Source organism: Pelodiscus sinensis, chromosome Z (assembly GCF_052426305.1).
Source record: "Pelodiscus sinensis isolate ZL-2025 chromosome Z, ASM5242630v1, whole genome shotgun sequence".
NCBI classification, from domain to species: domain Eukaryota; kingdom Metazoa; phylum Chordata; order Testudines; family Trionychidae; genus Pelodiscus; species Pelodiscus sinensis.
Genome location: NC_143085.1, coordinates 33,113,418 through 33,138,432, shown reverse-complemented (window position 1 = coordinate 33,138,432; position 25,015 = coordinate 33,113,418). Strand labels below are relative to the sequence as shown.

General features: G+C 40.8%; 1 protein-coding gene across 3 annotated transcripts in view; it reads left to right on the top strand.

The window, feature by feature from the left end:
- The first annotated feature begins 2,514 nt into the window (after positions 1–2,514).
- The window catches only part of HECTD4 (HECT domain E3 ubiquitin protein ligase 4), a 146,356-nt gene continuing 123,855 nt past the window's right edge, over positions 2,515–25,015 (top strand). For all 3 annotated transcript variants that reach the window (XM_075898745.2, XM_075898744.2, XM_014572912.4), the window contains exon 1: positions 2,515–2,940. In XM_075898745.2, the coding sequence (XP_075754860.2) occupies positions 2,773–2,940 (168 nt within the window). In that variant the 5' untranslated portion in view covers positions 2,515–2,772. The remainder of the gene's footprint in view (positions 2,941–25,015) is intronic.

Below are 25,015 nucleotides of genomic sequence, written 5' to 3'. Positions count from 1 at the left end.
GTATGTATGTATATATGTCTATACATACATACATACACACACACACAGCAGACCCTCACTAACTTAACAACGCAAATCTGATACGTCACAATTCCCATACACAACTCAGCTGCCTTCATCATCTCTCAGCATAGATTTTATGATACAGTGCTGTGCATATTACTATGGCTCTAAGATTTTTGAAAACACTATAGAACATTTACTGTGATGTAATAATCTTATAAATATTTCCAAAAGTTTGTTTGTTTGTTTGTCCTGAAAGATCTCTGAAATGGTAAGAGCTAGAAACACCAAAATTTGCACGGATACTACTGATTTCCTAACTTAAATAACTGGATTGGTTATATCTCGAAATCGGTTCCCCCACTCAAAGCCCCATTTGGGCCCACTGATAATTAGATTTTAGTAGCACCTGATCATAGGCATTTGCTGTTAAGCATCTTCTGTTAAGCATGTCACATAAACTGCAACTACGAGATCCTAGAGGATAAAGCATGTGGGCACCTGCAGCACCATCAAGGGAAAGCCCATGTGGGAGAGGCTGCAGTGGGGCAGAGAGTCAGCTACCTCCCCTATACTGGGGCACCCGCAGGTCTCCAGGACAGACCCAAATGTGGCTGATGCTGGCTGGGGTCTAGCCTTGCTAACTGTGGCTGGGAGAAGCCTCCAGCTATCACAGCCTCTCAACATCTTCACGCAGCTGGACTCCGACTGAACCCCTTCTGGAAATTAAAGTTGCTTCCCTCCCCCCACACCCAAATGAGCCACCCCATTACTCGCCCTCCTTTGGGCTGCATGCATTCTCCTGGCAGGGCTGTGTGTGTTATCAGCAAGTGCCACAGGTATTATGCACTTTGCAGGATTCAGCTCACAGTACAAAGAGGAGGTAGGTAGGAGCACCGTGGAGCCTGAGGAGGACACGGTACACTCAGAACAGCCTATTCTCATTAGAAGAGGTACATTCAAGTGCTGCATGTTCTGATCACTAATTGCACCTGGTCTGAAGGTCTTTCACTTTGTCTGATCAATGCAACTGATCTAGCTGCCGCTAGGAAGTCCATTCAGGCTGTCCCATGGAGCATGCACTGAAGGCACCTGGGGAGTAGCTACTTGGGGAGCAGCGATTTGCTGCTGCTGCAGAGCCTAGGAGACAGCCTCTCCATTTCTCAGGGTTTCTGGGAAGGAGGCTGCAGACATTGGTTTACATAGAGTCTTTAAGGGAAGATAGGCCTTCCTGATTTGTGGGGATTGAGAAAAGAGACCCTATGGGATTTGTAGTTTTGTAAGCACATCACTAGCTATGTTAATTTCTTAATGTAATATATCAGAGAAAAGTATTTCCAATAAAATATGCTATGTTAATGTAACTGACATAGTTCATTTATCACACCTTCTACTATATTTTCCCCAGGCGATGCTGGGTATTTCTGCTAGTATACAACACTTACAATCACGGCTGGATATGTGCATATTTTTGCTGACACCTGTGCATCTGCCTCTGAACTTTTGAGTTTGCATGTGCACGCAACTCTGAACTAACATCCGCAAATAGTTGAAGCAGTTCAGTCCAGAATTTAAATGGAGGGAGCCCAATGGGGTTTTTTGAAGTTGTATTGGTAATGGAAGTAGTGATGAAATAAAGTTTGGTGGGATAAAAGGAAGAAGTGCTTCACCTAGGGATAATTTTAATTTTGGATTCCTTTGAGTTTTTAAATGCATGTCAAAAGAGCTTGAGTTTTGGAAGGTGCCCGTTAGTGTGGAGACGGTATAGGAATGAAATCTAAATACATCTGCATGTGGTCATGATAACTCTAGGGATATGTCTAGACTACATCCCTCTGTCCCAGAAAGATGTAAATTAGCCATACCAAAATTGCTAATGAAGCGGGGATTTAAATATCTAGTGCTTCATTAGAATACAAATGGCCACCGCTTTTTGCTGCCGCAGCAATTTAATGGCGAAAAGCAAAATGGAATAGGCAGGGGCTGCAGTGGGGTGGGAAACAGTAAAGGGAAAGGGCAGGCAAGGGGGAGCATAGGAAGATGGGAAGCGGGGTGTGTGCTTGGAGGAGTGGCATGGGATAGGCAGGAGGTGGTAGAGCCAGGATGGGGTTGACGGGAGCTGGGAGAAGGGCAGGGGAGGTTAGTAGGGCAGGAGAGGAGATGTGCGGTCAGGCAAGGTAAGGGAGGGCAGCTGGGGGAGAGTGAAGGGAGAGGCAGAGGGGAAGGGAGCGGAGTGAGGGGGGGAACTGGGGGAGCAAAGGGGAGGCAAGGGTGGGGGGCAGCAGAGGGGCTGGGGGAGGGAAGGAGCATGAGGGAAGGGGGCTAGCAGGGGCTGGGGAAGTGGGAGGGGCGGGGGCATGGCCGGGGGTGTGTGGCGGCTTCTGGCCACTCGGGCTGAGGGCGCGCCTGAGGGGCCAGCTTTGAGTGGGAGGCGCCTGCGGGCCGGGGGCGGGGCCTGGCGCGGGGGGCGGGGCGCTGGGAGCCGCGGGGGGAGGGGGCATTGTTCCCGGCGCGGGGCATGCCGGGCCCGCCGCAGCCCGCAATATGGCGTCGTGCTGTCACCTGTGTGTGTGAGGAGGGGAGCAGGAGCTGCGCCCTGCGCACGGCCGCCGCTGGAGATCCCTGTCCCCGGGCTCGCCCCCGGCCCCTTCCCGCCAGGGTCCCCTGGCGCCCCGCGCGAGGGCCCCTCTCCCTGCCCATCTCCCCTCGCCATGGGGGCGTAGCGGGACCCGCCTCTCCTCTGCCCCAGGCTCGCCCGCTGCCAGCCCCATGGGGTCCCCGGCGGCCGCCGCGGCTGCGGCCGCGGACTCGGCCCAGTGGCTCTCGGTGAAGGAGGAGACCATCTTCCTGCACGACGGGCTGATCCGGGTCACCGACCTGGCCGAGCTGCCCAGCGAGATCATCGGGGTGGCCGAACCCGCGGACACCGAGCTGGAGGTGAGCCCCCTCCCCCACCCCGCACCCGGCCGGGAGGGGGCGAGGCAGGGAGAGGATGAAGAGAAAGATGCCCTGGGAGGGGGCTGGACGACTGGGCGAGGATGGAGGTCGGGAGGGTGTTGATAAAGAGCCGGAGGGAGAGGGGAGAATTGACACAGAGGGGTTGGGGAAAATGGGGTGAAGAGAGGTGGAGGCAAGAAGGTGATGGATGACTTGGGGGGGCGCCCTAAAAACCAGAGCTCTAAAATATCCTGAACCAATCAGCCCCTAACCGAATGGGGAGGGTGTTGAAGTTGTGGGATGGAGAGGGAGTGAAGATGGAGGGTGAAGGATTGAAGCAAAATCCCCTTGGTTTGAATCGGTAGGGATGAAACAAATCAGTGAATTCTAGAATGGCCTTTGATGTATTGATTTTTAGTCATGGTTTTTGCTGATTTTATTGGTTGTTATATGTTTAGTAATTACATCTATTTGTCTTAGTGTAAAGCGTCTGGGTTACTTGGGTTATCTAGGTAAGGTATATAGGCTCTTGTAACGATTATTATTAAAAAGCAAGGGAAACAGCTGGATTATTCATCATTGCTTTGGCTCCTCCCACAAATGTTAATAGCTCTGGTGAAAGACGAATTGTGCAGACAGCTGTGTGAATCTGTACATTATGTAAAATAGGCATTTTTATTTTTTTCCAGTGGGGTTTCCTGTGACTGTGTATAGATTGCATGGATTCGGTAGTCGTCTGCCTCTTTCTGGATATCTTTCTTCTCGTCCTCCTATCACCCCACCCTCTCTCCCTGTCACTGTGCCTTGCAATGACATAGAGCCTTTGTCAGAGAAGCAGAGCAGTGTTATCTACCTACGTGAGGATGGTTCAGCAGGAGCTTTAGTTGTCTGCCCTGTTAGATCAAAGGCATTTGTTAAGCTGCAGCCCCTCTAGTGAAGCTTTGGCTGCAAACCCAGGTGTTGCCAAGAACCCATAAGCCACAGTAGATGCAGAAGTCTGCAGTCTTGACAATATTATTGCTAAATTCTGGTGACAGGAAGTTAAATCTGCTGTTTGAGATTTCCCCCCAGCTTTATTTAAAAAAAGGAAGGTTATTATTATTATTATTATTTTTTGCTGACTCTGACTCTTTATGCTCTGTGAAATGTCATTGAGGGGGGTCTGTATGATTATCATGAAATATATATTGGCACAAGTAACCCAACATACAAGGCTCTCCCTATTTGTGTGATATCTCCTATTGATTTATTTATTATATCTCTAAGGCTGTGACTCCTCTCTTGTGATCTGCATGCACTTTGATTTTCAATTAAACATGTTTTCAGAAATTGCTTTAACCCTCACTGTATACTCGTGGAGGCAGTAGTGAGCAAATCATTTAGTTACTGTAGTGTAGTGATGTCTTGGGCATTCTTAGATCTCTAGTGTGCTTGTTCTCTCACACACTACAAAAGGATTCCAATTTTTTTCTTTGATATGTTCTTATTTTCATAAGCTTCAGGGGGTAGCCGAGTTAGTCTGTACAAGATAAACTTAAAAAACAACAAATAGTTTGGTATCACTTTAAAGACTAACAGAACATATAGATAGTATCATGAGCTTTCGTGGGCACAACCCACTTTTTCAGATGTGTGTCCATGGAAGATCATGATACCATCTACATGTTTTGTTAGTCTTTAAAGTGCTACCAGACTATTTGTTGTTTTTTTTTAGTTTATTTTCATTATTTTACAAACTAGATCAAAAACTTGCTCTAAAATGATACTTGACATAAAGGGTCTTGGTATTGGAACCTTATTTATCTCTAATAATTTTAGGGCACGTTATTTAGAGGGAGAGGAATGGAGCAGAGCAGGAAAGGTCATCATGTGTTTTATTGCAAGTTGTGTAAGGGGTTGTTAGCATTCTGTGAGTGTGGTTTAAAATAACAACCAAAACACTCTGAAATGGAAAGGATGGCATTTGAGTGCTGTGTGTGCATTGAGTATGAAACTTAAAAATAGCAGTCTGCTATGATAGCTTTGTTCTGTTGATTTGTAATGGGGGAGCACTAAGACACCAAGGAAGAGATACCTTAGTTTTAAAAATTGGATTAGTATAGTGCTTCTGGCCTGAATTTTGATCAGTTGAGATCTTAAATGACTTCTAATATTGTTCAGTACCTTTCTGCTACAAATTTTTAGTACCTTGCATATAACTTCTACTCTGCATTTTATATACAACTCCTATCTTTCTCTAGTAAGTTGTACTGGATTTGTTGCAATAGAGAATACATTATAAATATTTTAGATGCATGGATATATATACATATAGTAGATTGAGCCATTGCTATTCTAATTTATTATATAATAAAGAAATTTTAACTGGGATAGAGAAGATATGTTACTTCTTCTTTGATTAATATTGATGAGTTTTTAAATGGAAGGTCATTAAATCTATACACACACAGGAGAAAATATGTTCCTATTGCAGTAGTGCTAAAGAAATGTGTGCGGGGGATGCTGTCGTGTACCCTGTGGCTTCAAGTAATAGTAAGAATTTAATACATGGTTTCTATTATCAGCAACACCACCGTAAAAATTATTCTAGCTCTCTTACCTTGTATCTTTTTTAAAGATTAGTTTCCAAATTTCAGTGTTTTAATAAATAAGCTGTTTTAAACTTTTATGTCTGTGCACATACAAAGTAAATATATGCTCTATAAAATGTCCGTATTTTCAGCGAAAAGTGAAAAAAGTTCCATTGCTATCCTAAATTCTTAAATATTTTAAACTTTATATTTCTGCCTAAGAAAAATAGCAGTCATTTGGACATCCTCTCTTAATGGCCTTCATTACGGACCTTGTTCTTGGAGCTAGAAGTGTTTCTTCTCCTGCAGCCAGCTAGCTAGGCCATGTCTCCATTAGCGATGGTAGAGATCATGTAGTTGAATAGTCATGTAATCGCATGAAATCTTAGAGGTTACATGACTAATCAATAGTTCCTGGCAGCAGGGCTGGCAGCTTGCACTCTGGCTCCACTCTTGGGGAGTCCCCTTCTACCTGGTGCTGCTGCCTTTGCATCAGAAGCAGCAGTGTGGGATAGTGGGCAGGAGCCAGTCCGCCAGGGGAGCCAGTTTAAAAACCAGCTGCCTGCACAGACCAGCTGCCTGCCACCCCACATTGCTGCAGCGGTCTGAGGTAGTAGCAGCCCCTGTCCGCGGCGGAGGGGGGGGTCTGGACTCCCCATGGAAAGAGACTGGTCTGTGGCAGCAGCCTCCGTCTGCAGTCAGCTTGGACCCCCCCACGGGCTGCTGTCTCTGCTAGTAGACAGAGCTTTCCTAAGCAGCAGCCTGTATTAAATCATCATGAATCTTGAAAGTAGCAGTGCTGCCTAAAAAGAGGACACTGCATCAGTTTGCTATCTCATTCACATTTGGAAGGTTATTTTTGCCACCATATGGGCATGAAGTGTAATAATTAAAAAATGAAAGCTTAAATTCTGAAGAAGTTGACAGTACTTTAAGCTCATCAGGACAAATTACTTATTTGTTTTCTGAGTGAATTTTTTAACCCATTATTGTTCTTTCTTCTGAAAGCAATCCTGCAGTGTTGGCCCATCTGACCAACAGTTTGACTTGCTCTCCAGTGTGAATTCTACTGTTAAATATTTTGTATCACCAGTTACCTTTATTTAGATTTCAGTCACACTAAAAAAAATCCTTTGAATGGCACTAGTCCAAATTATAGATCAGCAGCATGCACAACTTCATTTAAAATAATAATCTAGCTACCACATCTGGAAAATATTAAAGCATTTTTCTGGATTGATTTTGCAAACATCTACTGTATTTCTAAGCATATTGCCTATCACCAACTTCAGTGATACTACTACTGTCTTACTCAGTAGTGTTTGCAGGATGAGGGTCTGGTATTCCCCCTTTTAGTAATCTGAATCCAAACATATAAATAATAAAAAGCCAAATCAATATTTTCATATTAATATAAATTAAAACTTCCTATGTAGATTTTTCTTTTATTATCTGTATATTTTAAACCTTTGTTGAGAGACAGTAGGATTGTTAGCAAAAGTAGTGTAGGTACAAAAGCTATATTACATTTATGTGTCCTTTTTTATACTGTGAAGGATATTAAGGATATTTTGTATATTAGATTGCATGCATACATTTAATTTTTTTTTCTTATTTCTCCTATGGCATGTTTTAAAGTAAGTGATTCAATTTATAGTGCTCCTACCAGGGAAACATGGTTCATGCTTTCAACTGTTAATCATGCTTCTATATACAGTATAATATGAATCAGAGATTTTGAAGGAGGAGATAGAAAAACTAGAACAATACCAGAATTCTGATTATAAATTGAAAGTGCATCCTGTTAAGTATTGTGTTACAGAGCTGAAAGACTAGTTATATTGTTAGGAGAAATGGCATAAAGCAAGAGTATTATGTAACAATTTTAAAATCATATGTATTATTTGGCATTTGTTTCAAATTTTAAAATTACGTATGTATATATACATCAAATATAAAATCAATATTATTATAGCATTTTTCATACACAATATTATTGATTGAAGAACATGAAATATAAAGATGGTTAGTATTTGCAGATAAAAATGAACACTATCTTATTACTAGAAATTCATTTGTGTAATGCTTTTTAGAGAGTCCATAATTTATATACACTTTTAAGTAGTAATTTCTATTGGGTCAGGAGGAAAAATTTAGATATACAACTACTTCGGTTAATACAAGAAAGAAAAGTCAAGGCAATGTTTACTAATAAAGGTTCCACATTTTCCCCTCTTGTTCAAGCTGAGTATTATCTTACTCCAGGAGTATTCCCTTTTTAGTAGACTCACTGGGATTATTTGCGGAGCAAAGTACTGCTTGGTATGACTAAATATGAGAGATTCAGTTTGAGCTGTCTGCATTAATTTTAGGAGAATCTCTCTCTAAAATCATTTGAAATCTCATAGTTACACTGAATTTGGTGCTTATGAAGATGAGTTGTACTGATTCTCTTGGTATTGCTCTTCATTGTGATTTAGCTAGTCTGTATAAATTGTCCAGTCTATTCGGGTGTCCCAGCAACCTGAATTTTGAGCAGTAGCATCCTCATAAAAATGTAGCAGATAGTAAATGGGGAAGTAATCGAGCACCTAAAATAAATTAAATTGAAAACAATTTTTATATTTCACAAATGGAAGAAAATTGGAGGGTATAATCTGTGCAAAAGATTTCTATCTTTTTGAGATAACTACAATTCCTGATATGCAGAAAAGTGATTGCTTTCACAATGCAAAGCCTCAAGCTAATTCAGTATAATAATTGGCATAATACAACTTCAGACTGCTAGTTGAAAAATTACAGCAAGGTTGCAACATTAGACTTGTTGAGTTATTTCAGTTCCATGTATATTATTTTTTGTTTGATTTTAACAGAAGCTATAACTAGTTTGAAGATGTGACTGACCACAAATACCTTGAACTAGTTGGTATAAAAGAATTTTGATGCCAATTTTTCAAAATAACTGTAGCAAGGCAAAATCTTTCTGATTGTTTAGTAAAGTAGGTATGAGAACATTTGAGTGACGCATTCACTTAATTTTTAAATAAAAAAAATTAGAAAGCTCTTGGCTAATTAATTTTTACACATGAGTGAAGATTTCCATGTAGCTTGAAAACTTGTACATTCCACCTACAGAAGTTTGTCTAATAAAATATATTGTCATTTATCTTGCCCCTGTGTTATTTTTATTATGGAATGATGCAAATTATTGGCTAATGGTTAAATTAGTCTGTTTGTTGTTTTAATATTGGATGCTACTGGACTTGGGAAAGAGATTCTACATATGAAGATAGGATTACATTTAGTCTTTTGTAACTTAGACTGTTGGTATGCAACGTGTATAGGGTTGCTCTTTTACATAAAGGCAAACCCAGAGCATACTGGCCACATGAGTAACCCATTGGAGATGCCTCGTTAGAAATCTCTTTACTTAAAGCAACAGTATGAAATTAAGTTGAACAAGATAATGAATGAACATTGCTTAAAATGTAACTTGTTCACTCCTGATGAAGTGTCTTTAGCCAATAGAAGGTGCATAACGGCTTGTTAACCACAGATGGTGAGATTCATTCATCTAACATAAAGACAAGAAACCCTTCATATGTTGTCTTCATAAAAGCACTTGTACTATACAGGGCTTAAGCAATGTTGAAACATAGTAAGTCAGACATGTGCAGGTAGTGATATTTCTACAGAACTGAGTGCAATGATGAAAGACCAGAGCCAATAAGTACATGTTAGAAAAATCTTGGCAAAAAACAACCTATCCTCCCCCTCTCCCTGCATATTTTTTTCCTTTTAGAGCAATTGGTTACAATGGGACTCTCACCAGAGGGGAAGATATCAGGGTGGAGTTAAAGAGCTGTCTCCTACGTGTCCGTGTTTTCATCCCATTGGCATGTCCATTGACTATGTTTAGTGAAGACCAGTTTCTGTATATGGGTATTAGGGATCCATGATTCCTTGTTCAGTACTGGGCTGAGGCTTTTAACAGAATCTGGAGCCTGAGCTCTGCAAGTTGGTGCAAAGACATACTTGCTTCTGAATTATATTAATTCCTCTTTAAATGTAGAGGATTTGTCCCAAGCCTGCTTATTGCTGATTTCTTCCTAAATTCCTGGGTATTTAGTAAAAATTAAGTCTCAAACTCTAAAACTTGTAAATCTGAATTTAAGTCTGTCAGTACCAGACAAATTAGTTGAAACAACAGTAAAGAATAAAATTGTCAGACACATAGAAGAACATAATTTGTGGGACAAAAGTCAACATGGTTTCTGTAAAGGGAAATCATGTCTTACTAATCTATTAGAGTTCTTTGAAGGGTCAACAAACATGTGGACAAGGGGGATCCAGTAGATATAGTGTACTTAGATTTCCAGAAAGCCTTTGACAAGGTCCCTCACCAAAGGCTCTTATGTAAATTAAGTTGTCATGGGATAAGAGAGAAGATCCTTTCATGGACTGATTACTGGTTAAAAGACAGGAAACAAAGGGTAGGAATAAATGGTAAATTTTCAGAATGGAGAGGGGTAGCTAGTGGTGTTGCCCAAGGGTCAATCCTAGGACCAGTGGTATTCAACTTATTCATAAATGATCTGGAGAAAAGGGTAAACAGTGAGGTGGCAAAATTTGTAGACGATACTAAACTGCTCACGGTAGTTAAGACCAAAGCAGACTGTGAAGAACTTCAAAAAGATCCCACCAAACTAAGTGACTGGGACACAAAATGGCAAACGAAATTTAATGTGGATAAATGTAAAATAATGCACATTGGAAAAAATAACCCCAACTATACATATAATTAGTTGTAGCTAAATTAGCCCCTATCATATCAGGAAAGAGATCTTGGAGTCATCATGGATAGTTCTCTGAAGACGTCCACGCAGTGTGCAGCGGCAATCAAAAAAGCAAACAGGATGTTACAAATCATTAAAAAAAGGCATAGAGAATAAGACAGAGAATATCTTATTGCCCGTATATAAATCCGTGGTACACCCACATCTTGAATACTGTGTATAGATGTGGTCTCCTCATCTCAAAAAAGATATACTGGCATTAGAAAAGGTCCGGAAAGGACAACTAAAATGATTAGGGGTTTGGAACAGGTCCCATATCATAGAATCATAGAATAATAGGACTGGAAGGGACCTCGAGAGGTCATCGAGTCCAGCCCCCCACCCTCAAGGCAGGACCAAGTTCCGTCTACACCATCCCTGACAGATGTCTATCCAACCTGTTCTTAAATATCTCCAGAGAGGGAGATTCCACCACCTCCCTTGGCAATTTATTCCAATATTTGACCACCCTGACAGTTAGGAATTTTTTCCTAATGTCCAATCTAAACCTCCCCTGCTGCACTTTAAGCCCATTACTCCTTGTCCTGTCCTCAGAAACCAAGAGGAACAAATTTTCTCCTTCCTCCTTGTGACACCCTTTTAGATATTTGAAAACCGCTATCATGTCCCCCCTTAATCTTCTTTTTTCCAAACTAAACAAGCCCAGTTCATGAAGCCTGGCTTCATAGGTCATGTTCTCTAAACCTTTAATCATTCTTGTCGCTCTTCTCTGTACCCTTTCCAATTTCTCCACATCTTTCTTGAAATGTGGCACCCAGAACTAGACGCAGTATTCCAGCTGAGGCCAAACTAGCGCAGAGTAGAGCGGCAGAATGACTTCACGAGTTTTGCTTACCAAACACCTGTTGATACAACCTAGAATCATATTTGCTTTTTTTGCAACAGCATCACACTGTTGACTCATATTCAACTTGTGGTCCACTATGACCCCTAGATCCCTTTCCGCCATGCTCCTTCCTAGACAGTCGCTTCCCATCTTGTATGTATGGAACTGATTGTTCCTTCCTAAGTGGAGCACTTTGCATTTCTCTTTATTAAACCTCATCCTGTTTACCTCTGACCATTTCTCTAACTTGCTAAGGTCATTTTGAATTATGTCTCTATCCTCCAAAGAAGTCGCAACCCCACCCCCCATGAGGAGTGGTTAAAGAGACTGGGACTTTTCAGCTTGGAAAAGAGGAGACGGGGGATATGATAGAGATCTATAAAATCATGAGTAGTGTGGAGAAGGTGAATAAGGAAAATTTATTTACTTGTTCCCATAATGTAAGAACTAGGGGCCACCAAATGAAACTAATGGGCAGCAGGTTTAAAATGAATAAAAGGAAGTTCTTCTTCACACAACACATAGTCAATCTGTGGAACTCCTTGCCTGAGGAGGTTGTGAAGGCTAGGACTATAAAAGTGTTTAAAAGAGAACTAGATAAATTCATGGAGGTTAAGTCCTTAAATGGCTATTAGCCAGGATGGGTAAAGAATGGTGTCCTTAGCCTCTGTTTGTCAGACAGTGGAGATGGATGGCAGAAGAGAAATCGCCTGTTCGATCATTGTCTGTTCAATTCAGTCCCTCTGGGACACCTGGCAGTGGCCACTGTCGGCAGAATAGGGTACTGGGATAGATGGACCTGTGGTCTGACCCAGTATGGCTGTTCTTATTAGCTGACAAATTAAATAGTGCTTTTCACTAAAAATTTTACCTATTATACAAGTTTTCTGATCATAAACTAATCAAATATGTGGGATGCTGTTCCACATTCCAGTGTCATGTACATTTTAGAGCTGTTTAATGTGGAATTCCAGATATACTACTGGAATTATTGGAGTTGCATGCCTGATTTCCCAGACACTGCCAAAAACATAATGTATTTTTGTCATATTTAGTCTTCTGTGGGAACGTTTGGCGGTGTAATAAGGGGCACCACTTCTTTAAAGAGACAAAAGTTAAAGCTTTTTCTTTAACTGCAAGTCAAACACAGACCTGGACTGATATAGCATAAAAATGAAACAGGTTTATTTAATTGAAGAGAGAGAGATTTCAAGTACAAGGGATAAATCACAGTGTTTAGAAGTAAATACAAGTAAAAGTCACTTAAGCTACAGCCTGGGGTCAAGGTAGATTTCCAATAAATCTTTTTTTTTTCCAACCATGGCCAAATTTCTTACCATCAGGATGATCTGCAAAAATACAAGGTACTGGCTTCCTTTGTAATCCTAGGTGAAAGATCTTTATTTAAGCAGGTTTCTCACCTATATTCAACCGCTTTAATTGAAAGACCCATCTTTCACAGCTTGCAAGACTCCTTGTGTCTGTCAAGATAGTTTCTTTTATCTTCCCAAACTCACTATTTTCTCTCCCCCCCCCCCCCCCAGATGATCTCGTGCTATTGTCTTCTTGTGGATATCTCATTGCTCTGTTGATTTGTATGTAAATAGGATTTTCTTTTTTGGGTGTGGGTCACATCTTGCTTAAGTTCCTAGCAGGAATATTGCTGTCTTCTGTGTGAGGGAGAACCTGTTTCTTCCTTTGTTTGGTCATAGATTTTTAAAGCATATTATTAGTATCCATAATTCATCATATAGTGTTAGATAGACATTTCACAATGATATTAATTACCAGTGTGTCTCCAGTTTGCATATGATACTTTATATGACCTATTTTAGATACAAATTATGACAACATGGATGAGGTACCCTGAGATGGTCAGGCTCATGAACTCATTGCTACATATCAGGGCATGTCTTACTATCTGGCATAGAGGTGCTGTTAGGGTCACGCCTCCCCCTACAAAATTGCAGCCCTGTTAGTCCCTGACTGATCCAGAGCCAGCAGATCAGAACCCTCTTTTCTTGTCTGGGCATCTGCCACCGTATTTTATTTTTGCTTTATATAGAGAATTCTATTGTCTCCTTTGTTGATTTATAGTAATATCAGTATGTATTCATAATTTCACTGCAGTGTTGTTACAAACATTTCACGTGATGTTACTGACCAGTGTTAATAGATTTCAAATGGTATATTGCATGTCAGCTTTTAAATAAATACTCACCATCCTTAACATACTTTGTCATGGTATGTCAGGCTTAATAAAAGTAGCTGATGCAGGGTAGTGAAACACCAGTGTACTTCTGTCACATCATCTTACCCAGTTTGTGTTTTTCTTTCCATCTCTGTTAAGAGCAGATTTTAAGAACATATCCTTTACTTATTGAGCTTGGCATATGCTTGGAATAAATGGTGTATGGAGCTGATTCTGTAGTGTTTGTGGGAGCTATTGCTTACTACCCTAGAAAGCTTTAGTGTGATTCTTGTTGGATCTCTTCAGAAATTGTGTTAAATAGAAAAGCTAGATCATAACATAGTGACACATCCACCATGCTGAGGGCTGAGAGTTTATACACAATATAGCTTTTTGGAGCAGTTGAAATGTTGGTATCTTGCTATCCATTTTACTTTGCAAGAATATCTTAATCTAAGAAATTCTGATATTTCTATCACAGAACAATTTGGAAACTTTGAATCCCTTCCCCTTTTTATCCCCCCACTAGCTTTTTGGTTAAAGTATAAGAACCACATAAGAAAGCAACACTCCATATATCTTATATGTGCTGGGTGGTGATGAGATAATGATAATGGGATGGAGCTGGAAGTTAAAAAGGTGGATTCTTTACTTGGCTGTGTAAAATGTGTTTAATTCAGAGGATGTTTGTGAAGTGCATTACAATTTCCAAGGTATTGTGCTATGTAAGTGGAATAAGGATTCTCTTCTTAAATTGATTATGTGGAGAAATAAGTGACTCCTATCTAGACGTTTCAAAAACTATAGGGCTATAATTCAACAGAGAAAAGAGGACATCTTCTTATCAATTCTATTTATAATACCTGTGGTCTGAGTGGGAAATAAATACATCAGATTATTTTTCCTAGTACTTCTACGTTCTATTACATTTTAATTAACACCTTTTTTCAAATCCATAAAATTTCTTTAACAAATTTCTCACTTCCTTTCTAGGTTAAGTAGGTCAGTAAAATTAATTTCTTGAGCATGAAATGCTCCATAAAGTAAGTACAGCTCATGCTACTAATTCAAATGCACTACATTGGAACAGTTACATTATGGGAATGTCTACAAAGAAACCATTTTAGCATAATGATAGTGAGTGGTCTTGATGGTTGCTTAGATACACCAGTACACTTGAACCTCTTTAATCGGACAATCCTGGGAAACCGGGTTTGCCAGATTGAATATTTTGCTGAGCCAGAGAAGGAGTGAGGGGGATGAGAGTAGGGCACTTTCCCGGTGTTCCCAGTCACCCCCACCCCACTGTTATGGGTTCAACGGGGAACAGATTCCGAAAGAACACGTTGCTGAGGTGCCATTCCCCCAGCTAAGGGGGAGGAGGCGCGGCAGCACACAGAGAAGCATTCATCTCTGCCTGCGAGGGTCTGCACCATGCATGGGTGTTCCTGAATTAAGAACATCCAGACTACAGAGGTTATAGTGTATTAACAAAAATGCCTCCTACTAGGGAAGTATATGGCTAATACCAAATGATGTTTAACATCTTACTTAACACATTGTTAAGTCTGAACCCCCAGTCTTCCAATTCAGAAATTGGAAATGTAGATAAAGTTGAAATAAGTTAACACCCTCACTCTTCAGGAAAAATGCCCCAGGAGATATTTAATATGTTTAAGTGGAAGAGGGGTCTGTTGTTGTTCAAAAGTTGACATCTCTAGCAGCATTGTATGCACTTTTTTGTGCTTACACATTGATGTAGTGCTTATTTGAAGAAAATTTGCTATCTGCTAAATGGTCACTTCCTACACAACTCTATTTCATATCCAGGTACTGACCTGTGAAGTATTTGGCTTGTGAAGGTGCAAGGAGTCACCACTAATGGTGATATCATATAAAGCTTTAACAGGTTTTAAAGAAGACAAAATATATTGTAAATAGTGGGCTATAATGTTATAATTAATGCTATATAGTCTTACATAAGTAGAGCACTTCAAAAATATTTTGTAATCAATTCAGAATACAGGATTTTTCTTTTAAAAGTTTTAGATTTATATATTTTCTGTGTTTAAAATTGTTTTACTTTAGGTTTTTGGTGTGCAGAAATATTTCTAAACATATATATTCTGGTACGTACTAGAGTTTAGTATATAGACAATCTTCATACTTGATTTAATTATTAGGTTTTTTTCATAGTATTGAATTTAGAGTCTCTCTTCTGGTTATATGACTAGGTTTTTTGTAGACCTCTCCCCTCCACACGCACATGACTCCTGTTTAATATATTCTTCGATACATTTAGAAAGTTAACTTTATTTGCTATGGTTTTTATCATATTCTGTAATCTCTCTTCTGTAATTGCAAGAAGATTGACAAATCTAGTGATAAGACACCTAAGGAAGCAGTTAAGACTCCCTATGGCAAGTTGAATAAATATGCATTAAGCTACATCTGCTGTATTTCTTTCTCCAATAAGTATTATTTGAAGCTTTCTTAAATACCATTGTTCTTGAGGTATCTGGAATTCTTACATACTTTAAACTATTTAATCTCTTCATGATATTTAGGCCTTTAAATTTACCTGCATAGTTTAGAGAATCGAGTGAGTCTGTTTTAGCACAGTTTATAAGAGAAAATGGTGATATTTTTTCACTTCAGTAGAACTAATGTATCTATTTATGGTTATATGCACACAGAAGTTTACTTCTGTCTGCTGAATTATGGGATCCAGTCTTGCTACAGTTCACTTTCTTGGAATATAAGGGACCAAATTATAGGAGGTTTGTCTAGTCTAATAGTCAGGATAGTGGATGGTGCAGGCTTTTAGGTCAGGGAATGGAACCAGGGGCTGGAACCAAAGTCATCTGCCAGATAGCAGAGAGGTCAAACCAGAGCCAGGGTTTAGAGCCAGGATTGGTAGTTGAGGGTGAGGAGTGAGGTGAAAAGGCAGAAACCAGAGAAGAGGCAAGGATTAGACACAGAGCCAGAGCAAAGTGGGAGGCAGGCATCAGACGGAGCATACGAATCAAGAACAGGATTGGATTTGCATTTCAGGAAGCAGGCAGATACAGAGTTGCTCAGACAGCCCACTCAAGTCACTTGAGCCAATCTGGTGGTTGCAGGCCTTTTGTTCTCTGACTGGATAGCTTGGGGAGCCTGATGTTCCAGGATTAGTGAGATGCTCCTTTGCTCAGACCCATTGGATGAGAGAGTTATCAGAGAACCAGGGCTCCAGATCTGCACTCTCAAATCACCATTCAGCAAGTTGTGATTTCTTTGGTAGCGAAGAGGATTAAAAATATACCACAGTGCCATATAAAAACTAGGGTTGTACATGATTAACTGGTTAATGAGTAGGAGTATAATAGCTTCCCGCCTGCTGTGGTCAGGGGGCTGCCCCCCCCCCCCCAGCCTCTCTGTCCCACCCTTGTTCACAAGTTTGGGAGGGGCACTCAAGCCCAGCTAGGCTGGAGTGGCCCTCCCCTTACCCTTAAATAGGTTAACCAGTTAAACATAATTTTTAACTAGTTAACCAGTTAAACAGGATTTTACATACCTAATAAAAACATGACTGGCATTTTAAATGATAGCGGATCTCTGCTCTGTGCATGAGTATTGTGTTTTGACATCATTATTACACAATGTGTCTCAGCTCTTCAGAAAGTTACAATACATTACATCAGCTCCCTGGTGAGATATTAGTGTCTGTTTTGTAGCATTTGGGGGCTTAAGGTTTTTTTTTTTTTTCCTGCCCATTATTTATGGGTCACTTGAGAGTTTAAAATACAGTCAAGGACAGTTAAAGTCATGGAAAGACATTCTTTTATTTACTTCAGTGTACAAGTAAACTCATACTGCTATTTCTAGTGGTTGTCCCTATGAATGCTTAATTTTTAGTATGTGCATGTGCCTATGCATGTTAAATCAGAAATTTTTAGTAACAGTGACTGCCTGGAATCCATAACTACCATGGTATACTTATGCAAAGACAGCTTTGTCGTGATGTCCTATCTTATTTCCAAACTACAGCAAAACCCCTCCTTCAGCTCCTGGGCCACATGGCAGCCTCTGTACAGGCAGTCCCCGGGTTACGTACAAGATAGGGACTGTAGGTTTGCTCTTAAGTTGAATTTGTATGTAAGTCGGAACTGGCATCCAGATTCAGCGGCTGCTGAAACTGACCGCCAGTTCTGACTTACATACAGAATCAACTTAAGAACCCCAGGCATCCCCAAGTCAGCTGCTGCAGAAACTGATCAGCAGCTGATTCCAGGAAGCCTGGGGCAGAGCGCCGCTCCTCAGTGCTACTGGACAAACCCAGCAGCACCCCATCTGCTCTGCCCCAGGCGTCCTGATTCAGCCGCTGCTGAAACTGACCAGCAGCGGCTGAATCAGGACCTGGGGCAGAGCAGTTGGGGTGCTGCCGGGTTGGTCCAGTAGTGCCCAGAGCGGCGCTGCAGGACCAATCGGCAGCGCCCCAGCTGCTCTGCCCCAGGGTCCAAAACAAAAGCCTGGTCTGCTGGGGGAGGGGAGGCACACTAGCTGCGTCCCCCCATCCCCAGCAGACCAGGGACACGGGGAGCAGAGCGGCAGCGGGGTGCCGCGCCTCTGAGGCTTTGCTCTGGCAAAGTCTCAGAGGCGTGGGACCTGCCGCGGCTGCCGCTTCAGTCCCGGTGCCTGTGGTCTGCTGGGGACGGTCCCCAGCAGACCACAGGCACCGGGACTGAAGCGGCAGCAGCGGCGGTTCCCCGCGCTTCTGAGGCTTTGCTCTGGCAAAGCCTCAGAAGTGCGGGAACCCGCCCGGTGCCCCTGGTCTGCTGGAGACGGTATCCAGCAGACCAGGGCACCGGAGCAGCTTACGAACGGGGCTTTCTCGCCCCGGAGCTCGCAGGTAGCAATCCGCCACCTTGACCTCCGGGGCGAGAAAGCCCTGTTCGTAAGTGCAGATCCGACATAAGTCGGATCCGCGTAAGTCGGGGACTGCCTGTAGTCTCTAAGTACCTAAGACTGGATAGTCAAAAGAGGCAGATAAAGACCATTAATTAGCAAACAACCAATAGTCTGGTAGCACTTAAAGACTAACAAAACATGTAGATGGTATCATGCTACATTAACTAAACAGCTACTTGAAGATCTGTTAATGCATGCCCAGGAAGATTAAAGTGTTCCCCAACAGGTGTTTGTATGGTCCCTTTACAGATATCTGATTTGTGTCCATTAATTCTTTCCCGTAAGGACTGTCCAGTTTGTCCAATATATATAGTTGTGGGGTAATGCTGGCATTTGATGGCATAGATCAAATTACTGGATGTGCAGTTAAATGAGCCTCTGATTTGGTGGCTTATGTTGTTGGCTCCAGTAATGAATTCTCTTGTATAGATATGTGGGCATAGTTGGCACCGTGGCTGATTGCATGGCTGGGTTCCTGGATGTTTATGTTGTAGCTGTGAAGCATGGTTACCGGAAGGAATTAGTTTCGGGTTGGGGGGTTGTCTATAAGTGAGAATAGGCCTTTCCTCCAATACCTCTGAGAGTGAGGGATCATTTTCCAAGATAGGTTGTAGATTGTTGATAATGCGTTGGAGGGGTTTGAGTTGTTGATTGTAGGTAATGACAAGTAGATTTCTGTTGTTTTCTCTTTTGGATCTGTCTTGAAGTAGTTCATGTCTGGGTACTTTTTTGGCTCTTTCAATCTGTTTTTTTACTTCTCCAGATGTATATTTCAATTTTAGGAATGCTCTATAATGATCCCGTAGGTGTTTGTCTCAGTCAGTAGTATCGGAGCAAATCCAGTTGTATCTTATGTCTTAGCTGTGTATAAGAGATTGAGAAATGTGCCTGGGATGGAAGCTGGGGGCATGAAGGTAAGTGTAGCTATCGGTGGGTTTCCAGTATAGGGTGGTGGAAATTTGTCCATTATTTAATTGTACTGTAGTGTGGATTTCCTGTGTGGACTGTTCCTAGCTGAGGTTGATGGTGGGGTTGAAGTTGTTGAAATCCTTGTGAAATTCTTTAAGAGTCTCTTTTCTGTGGGTCCATATGATGAAGATGTCATTGATGTAGCGTAAGTAATATAAGAATCTTGGGGACAAGAGCTGAGGAAGTGTTGTTCAAGGTTAGACATAAAGGTGTTTGCATATTGTGGTGTCATGTGGGTGCCCATGGCTGTGCTACTGACTTGGAAACACATTGTCTCCGAATCAGAAATAGTTGTGGGTGAGGACAAAGTCACAGAACTCTCTAACTAGGTGTGCAGTGTTAGCCTGTATTCTGTCTTCATGTGCAGTGTTGGTGTAAAGGGCTTCTGCATCCATAGTGGCCAGGATGGTATTTTCAGGTAGCTTACTGATGTTCTGAAGTTTCCTCAGGAAGTCAGTGGTGTTGCTGAGGTAGCTAGGAGTGCTGGTAGCATAGGGTCTGAGGAGGAAGTCGATATAGCCAGATAATCCTGTAGTAAGTGTGCCAATGCTTAAGATGATGGTTGTCTGGAATTTCCAGGTTTGTGTGTCTTGAGTAGCAGATAAAAAGCTCCTCGTTGGGAATTAAGGGGGGGTGTTAATGTAAATTTGTTCCTGAACAGCATCAGGGAGCTTCATGAGCAGTTTTTTCAGGTTTTTTTGGTGTAGCTGGTGCAACTCCCCACTTCCAGGCTATGTTTACATAGCAGTATTATTTCGGAATGACTGATGTTATTCTGAAGTAACATAGTCCATGCCTACACTACAAGCAGTTATTTTGACGTAATGTCAAAATAATGTCAAGCTGGAAGACTGCTTACTCTGACTGCTGTAACCCTCATTGTATGAGGAGTAAGGGAAGTCAGAGGAAGAGTGTCCTTTCTCAGACTTCCAGCTGTGTAGACAGCACCAAAAGCCAGAATAAGCTATTTCGACCTAAGTTACACAGTTGACGTAGCTCAAGTTGCATAGCTTCTTTTGGCTTTAGCCCTGCTGTGTAGACATGCCCCCAGTTTGCATGCAGTGATACTGACATTGCTTTTTGTTCTCATATGGGAAAGGCAGTAGGTGATTTCAGCATAAGGTATCTTTTTATACTAGTATAAATGTGTCCTAGGAGTTTTATTGGGGACTATTTAGTGGGGGGAAAACCCACACACTAACTGAAATAGTTATACTGGTACAAAAACTTTTTAGGCCAAGCTTACATAAAACTGAGTAAATTCAAGTAACAGCCAAAGCTATTCCTATCTTGTCCTGTCATGCTTAAGTATTGTGGGGCATTTAGGGTTTAGCCTGCTTTCTGACTTCTTTCATAGTACGTCCTTTTTTTTACCAGTTTGTGTCATCCTTATATGTTCTTTTTAACAAGTAAAGTCCATATATAGTCCAGTGAAGTCAGTATATTTCAGGTGGATGGCAACTACAGATTCAGACGCATTGTTTTATTTATAAAATCTCTTTACAAGATAGTCTTCTCACAAATTAATCTTATTTACTTCATAGCGTAATCTTCTATTAAAATCCAAAAGAGAATCCACAATGCAGTTCCCCCAGATAACCTCTTTTTTTTGTTTGTGCTCCTTTTGCAATCAGAATCTCTCAGGAGAGATTATTATTATTATTTTTTTAGATGTGCTGCTGTCTAAAAGAGGGAATGACATTTGATCAAATTAATTATTTTTTAAAGCATAAAACTTTATTGGCTTTCTAAGAAGAGGAAAAAACAAAAGAGATTAATTCTTGAGCTCAGACTCAGTAAGGAAGTCTGCTAACTACTTTTCTATTTTTCAAAAATGATAAAGCATTTGACACGCCAGCCAGACTGAAATTTTCAACACCGAACTCCATTTTAGAGGTTCTTCTAACTTAGTGTGCTTTTTGTTCAAGTATGCTTGTATGTCTGATTGACTTCAGTTGGAATTGTGGGTGCTTAGCACCACAGGAAATCCAACTTTCAGTATCTAAAGTGGGCATCCAGCATTAAAAACCATGTCTGGAAAATTGTGGCCTGCAGTATCTGAACAGTTGCATGTTTCTTTTCTATTTAAGTGATTGCTGTAGTTGGCATGGATGTCATGAGCTTCTAAATGTGAAAAGAGAAGAGTCCACCAGGCAATCTCTCCATTAAAAGGTTGAAATCCTGTATTTTAATATATTGAATTTGATGTAGTTTGCAGAACTCCAAGGAAACATTGATTGTAGTTCTCTGGTAAATTTTAGTATAAGAAGTTCAAAGAGTTAAAAGAATTCAGTGTGCTTCAGTACTTGCCATTTTCGTCTCATTTGTTTAAAGATTTTGCTTTTCAGTTACATATTTGGTCAGTCCATTTAAGTGAGCCATAAATCCCCCCCCCCCCCCCCAGCAATAACTTGTAAAAACAGGCTTTCATATTTTTAGAACATAAGATACATGATACAGAAATACTGCTATAAGCAGTTATTTGAACAGATCACCTTTATTTATATATATATATATATATATATATATATATTTTAGTGCCTGTAAACATCATTCATTGTTCTCAAAGGATCCAGAGTTTACCAAAACCCTTAAATGGAGCTGAAAAATCACTATGTCTATGGAAGCATCACTTCCCATTCCCATTTAAAATGAAATGGTTTATTTTGGTATTATTATTCAAGCAATAAATAAACGTTTTCAAACTCCTATTTTTCCTTTTGTTTCCTACACAGAGACTTTCTAAAAACCAAAGGCAAAGTAAATAGAGGGGAGGAATCCAGTGATTTAGTTTTTGATTATTTAGATTAGTCACTTTTAGTGACCAGTGCTATTGCATTTGTAATCTTAATCTTGCTGTATATTTGTCTGTTCGTCAGTGAGCCTATTCATTCAAGACCTCCTCCTAAGTGATAAGAGAAAGGACCACCAAATTTGGTATACAGCTTCCTCTTATAACTTAAAGTAAGGTCAGGGGTTGGTTCCCCCAAGACAATAGGATATAGGTGGAATTCAATTGTGTTTCAGTTGGTCTGTGTGTGTCTGTCTGGGCGACATGTACCCATCCCTTGGCTGTGTCCCCAGCAGCTGCAGCGGCCATTGAGAGGCATGTCTCCTGGTGCCGAGCTGTAGGAGTTGTCCTTTCTCTTAGGGGCAGCCTATATACTGAACCCCGTATCCCCAGCACCACCTCAGAACAATAATTTAAATGAAGAAAAACAAGACTTACTTGCATTAAGTATCCAAGCAACACTGGGTAAATCTTCCAGTGACAAGTATAATTTTAATTGTTAGATTGATCTTTGCATCCCTGGAAATGTTCAGTTGGCTAGTTTGCCAATTGAATTCTTGATTGATTGTGGAGTCAAATGTTGTTTTGTATGTCACCCCAAAGTATACCTCTCTAATGTCTTTATTAGAGTCTTTCAGGTTTGGCTTCACAGTTATCATGTCTTTAATATGTGCGAGCTGCAATCATGTTTTAAAAGAAATTAGTAAACTTAATAATTTGAGGGTTAGTGCTCCTTCAACTTGTACAGTGATGCTGAATCCCTCTCTTGAGCAGTGGAAGATCTGATCAGTTTGCAGAAATGATGAGTTGTACCTTTGTAATCAATACTTATGCATCCTTTCCTCACCTGCCTGTGTACAATGACAAATTATTGTTTATTTCCTCTGTAAGATGTTTGTGGTAAGGATGTAAAATCCTGCTTAATTGGTTAACCAGTTAAACATTGTTTAATCGGTTAACTGATTAAAGAGGAGAAGGTGTGTGTGGGGGGGGGAAGGGAAGCTAGAGAGGCGCTCCCCCCCCAGTAGCGACTGGGGGGCTGCTCCAGCCCATACCAGTTAACTAGTTTAATCATTTACATCCCCCGCTTGTGGCCTCATTAGCTGATTGCGATGATAAGGAAATGTATCTGAGCCCAGGATGAAACTTATTTTGTAGATTTAAATGTTGTATGCTTAATATGCATGAGAAAAGATTACGATATCAAACATTTGCTAAGAAGAAAAAGCATGAAATAATTCTTATAAAAAGATTTAAGGCTGACTTTTTTTTACTCTAGTAATCAGTATCTGAGGAACAATCTTGCCTTATTAATGGACTTCTTAGTACTTATAAGGTGCCATTTAAAATGGCTAATTCTGAATAATCAAAAGGATTTTTAAAAGCTTAGTAATCTATGGGCATTGCTAAATCAATATATGTAGCCGTCACTTAGGCATATGCACCATAGGATGTCTATTTTGTTAATTATCTCCCAGATCCTTTCAGAATAATCCTTTTTGCTGTTTATAGATGGAATACTGAAAATGTACTCTTGTAAATGGAATACAATGTCAAAATCACGAATTTTCAAGAATAATGAAGACATTTAATTACATTGTTTCTTGTCTACAAAATGTTTAAAATTGAAATTTAAAGTTTACTTGGAATTAAAGTTAAAAATATCCAATCATAAGTGTCAGAATAGTTATGAAGAAATTGTGACTTAAACATTTGATTCTGATCATAAAAATACAGAGCAGCAATACTTGTTCTAATTCTTTCATCTGGAAAAAGCTTGTTTTTTTTTCCCCCCCAATGGTTTCTTCGTGTAAAATAAATTGATTAACACTTACTACGTCACTTTTTGCTTTTTAACATTTATGTGTTGCACATATACACATTAAATCAGAAAGTTTTACTAAAGCAAAAAATTACAGAATCAATGGTCAAAACATGCTTCTGTGAAGAGAAAAGTTGAACTTTCTTCCAGGTGTTCAGATTTTAGTTAGGAGACTTTAGATTATAGGGTACATAATTTTTGTTTATTTTTCACAGGTTAGGGATGAAATGGAATTTGAGGCACATGGCTTCCTGTTCAACAGCAGTCTAGAGAGCCTTTCTTTCTGGTGTGCTAAATGTAGCATTTGAGGGGAAATTATACTGAGACACATTGTTGAATTGGGAGATGAGAAGATCTTTAGATCCCTGCAAATCTGTGGATATTCTCTTTACAGCTATGGATCATGTTTGCAGGTAGTGGATCATTGTGGACACAGGTTTTGTATTTGCGCAAGTCTTTAGAGATCCTTCCTCTCATGACACTGGTCTTCAGAATTAAAAAGTTGGAGAGTCTTTCCTATCCATTATATGGCATGGTATCACTGAGCTGCACTACTGATCCCACTTGTAAAAGTTATGCTCAAGACTGTTTCCCTGTGGTTAAGGCTATCAGTGCTATATAATGTATTCATTAGTACAGGCAGTCCCCAGGTTACGTACAAGATAGGGACTGTAGGTTTGTTCTTAAGTTGAATCTGTATGTAAGTCGGAACTGGCGTCAGCCGCTGCTGAAACCGATCAGTTTCAACAGCGGCTGAATCTGGACGCCAGTTCTGACTTACATACGGATTCAACTTAAGAAACCAAGGCGTCCCCAAGTCAGCTGCTGCTGAAACTGATCAGCGGCTGATTCCAGGAAGCCCGGGGCAGAGCAACTCTGCCTCGGGCTTCCTGCAGTCAGCCCCTGGTCAGTTTCAGCAGCGGCTGACTTGGGGACGCCTGGGGCAGAGCAGCTGGGGTGCTGCTGGGTTGCTCCAGTAGCGCTGCTCCTCGGCGCTACTGGAGCAACCCAGCAGCACCCCAGCTGCTCTGCCCCAGGCGTCCTGATTCAGCCACTGCTGAAACTGACCAGCAGCGGCTGAATCAGGAAGCCTGGGGCAG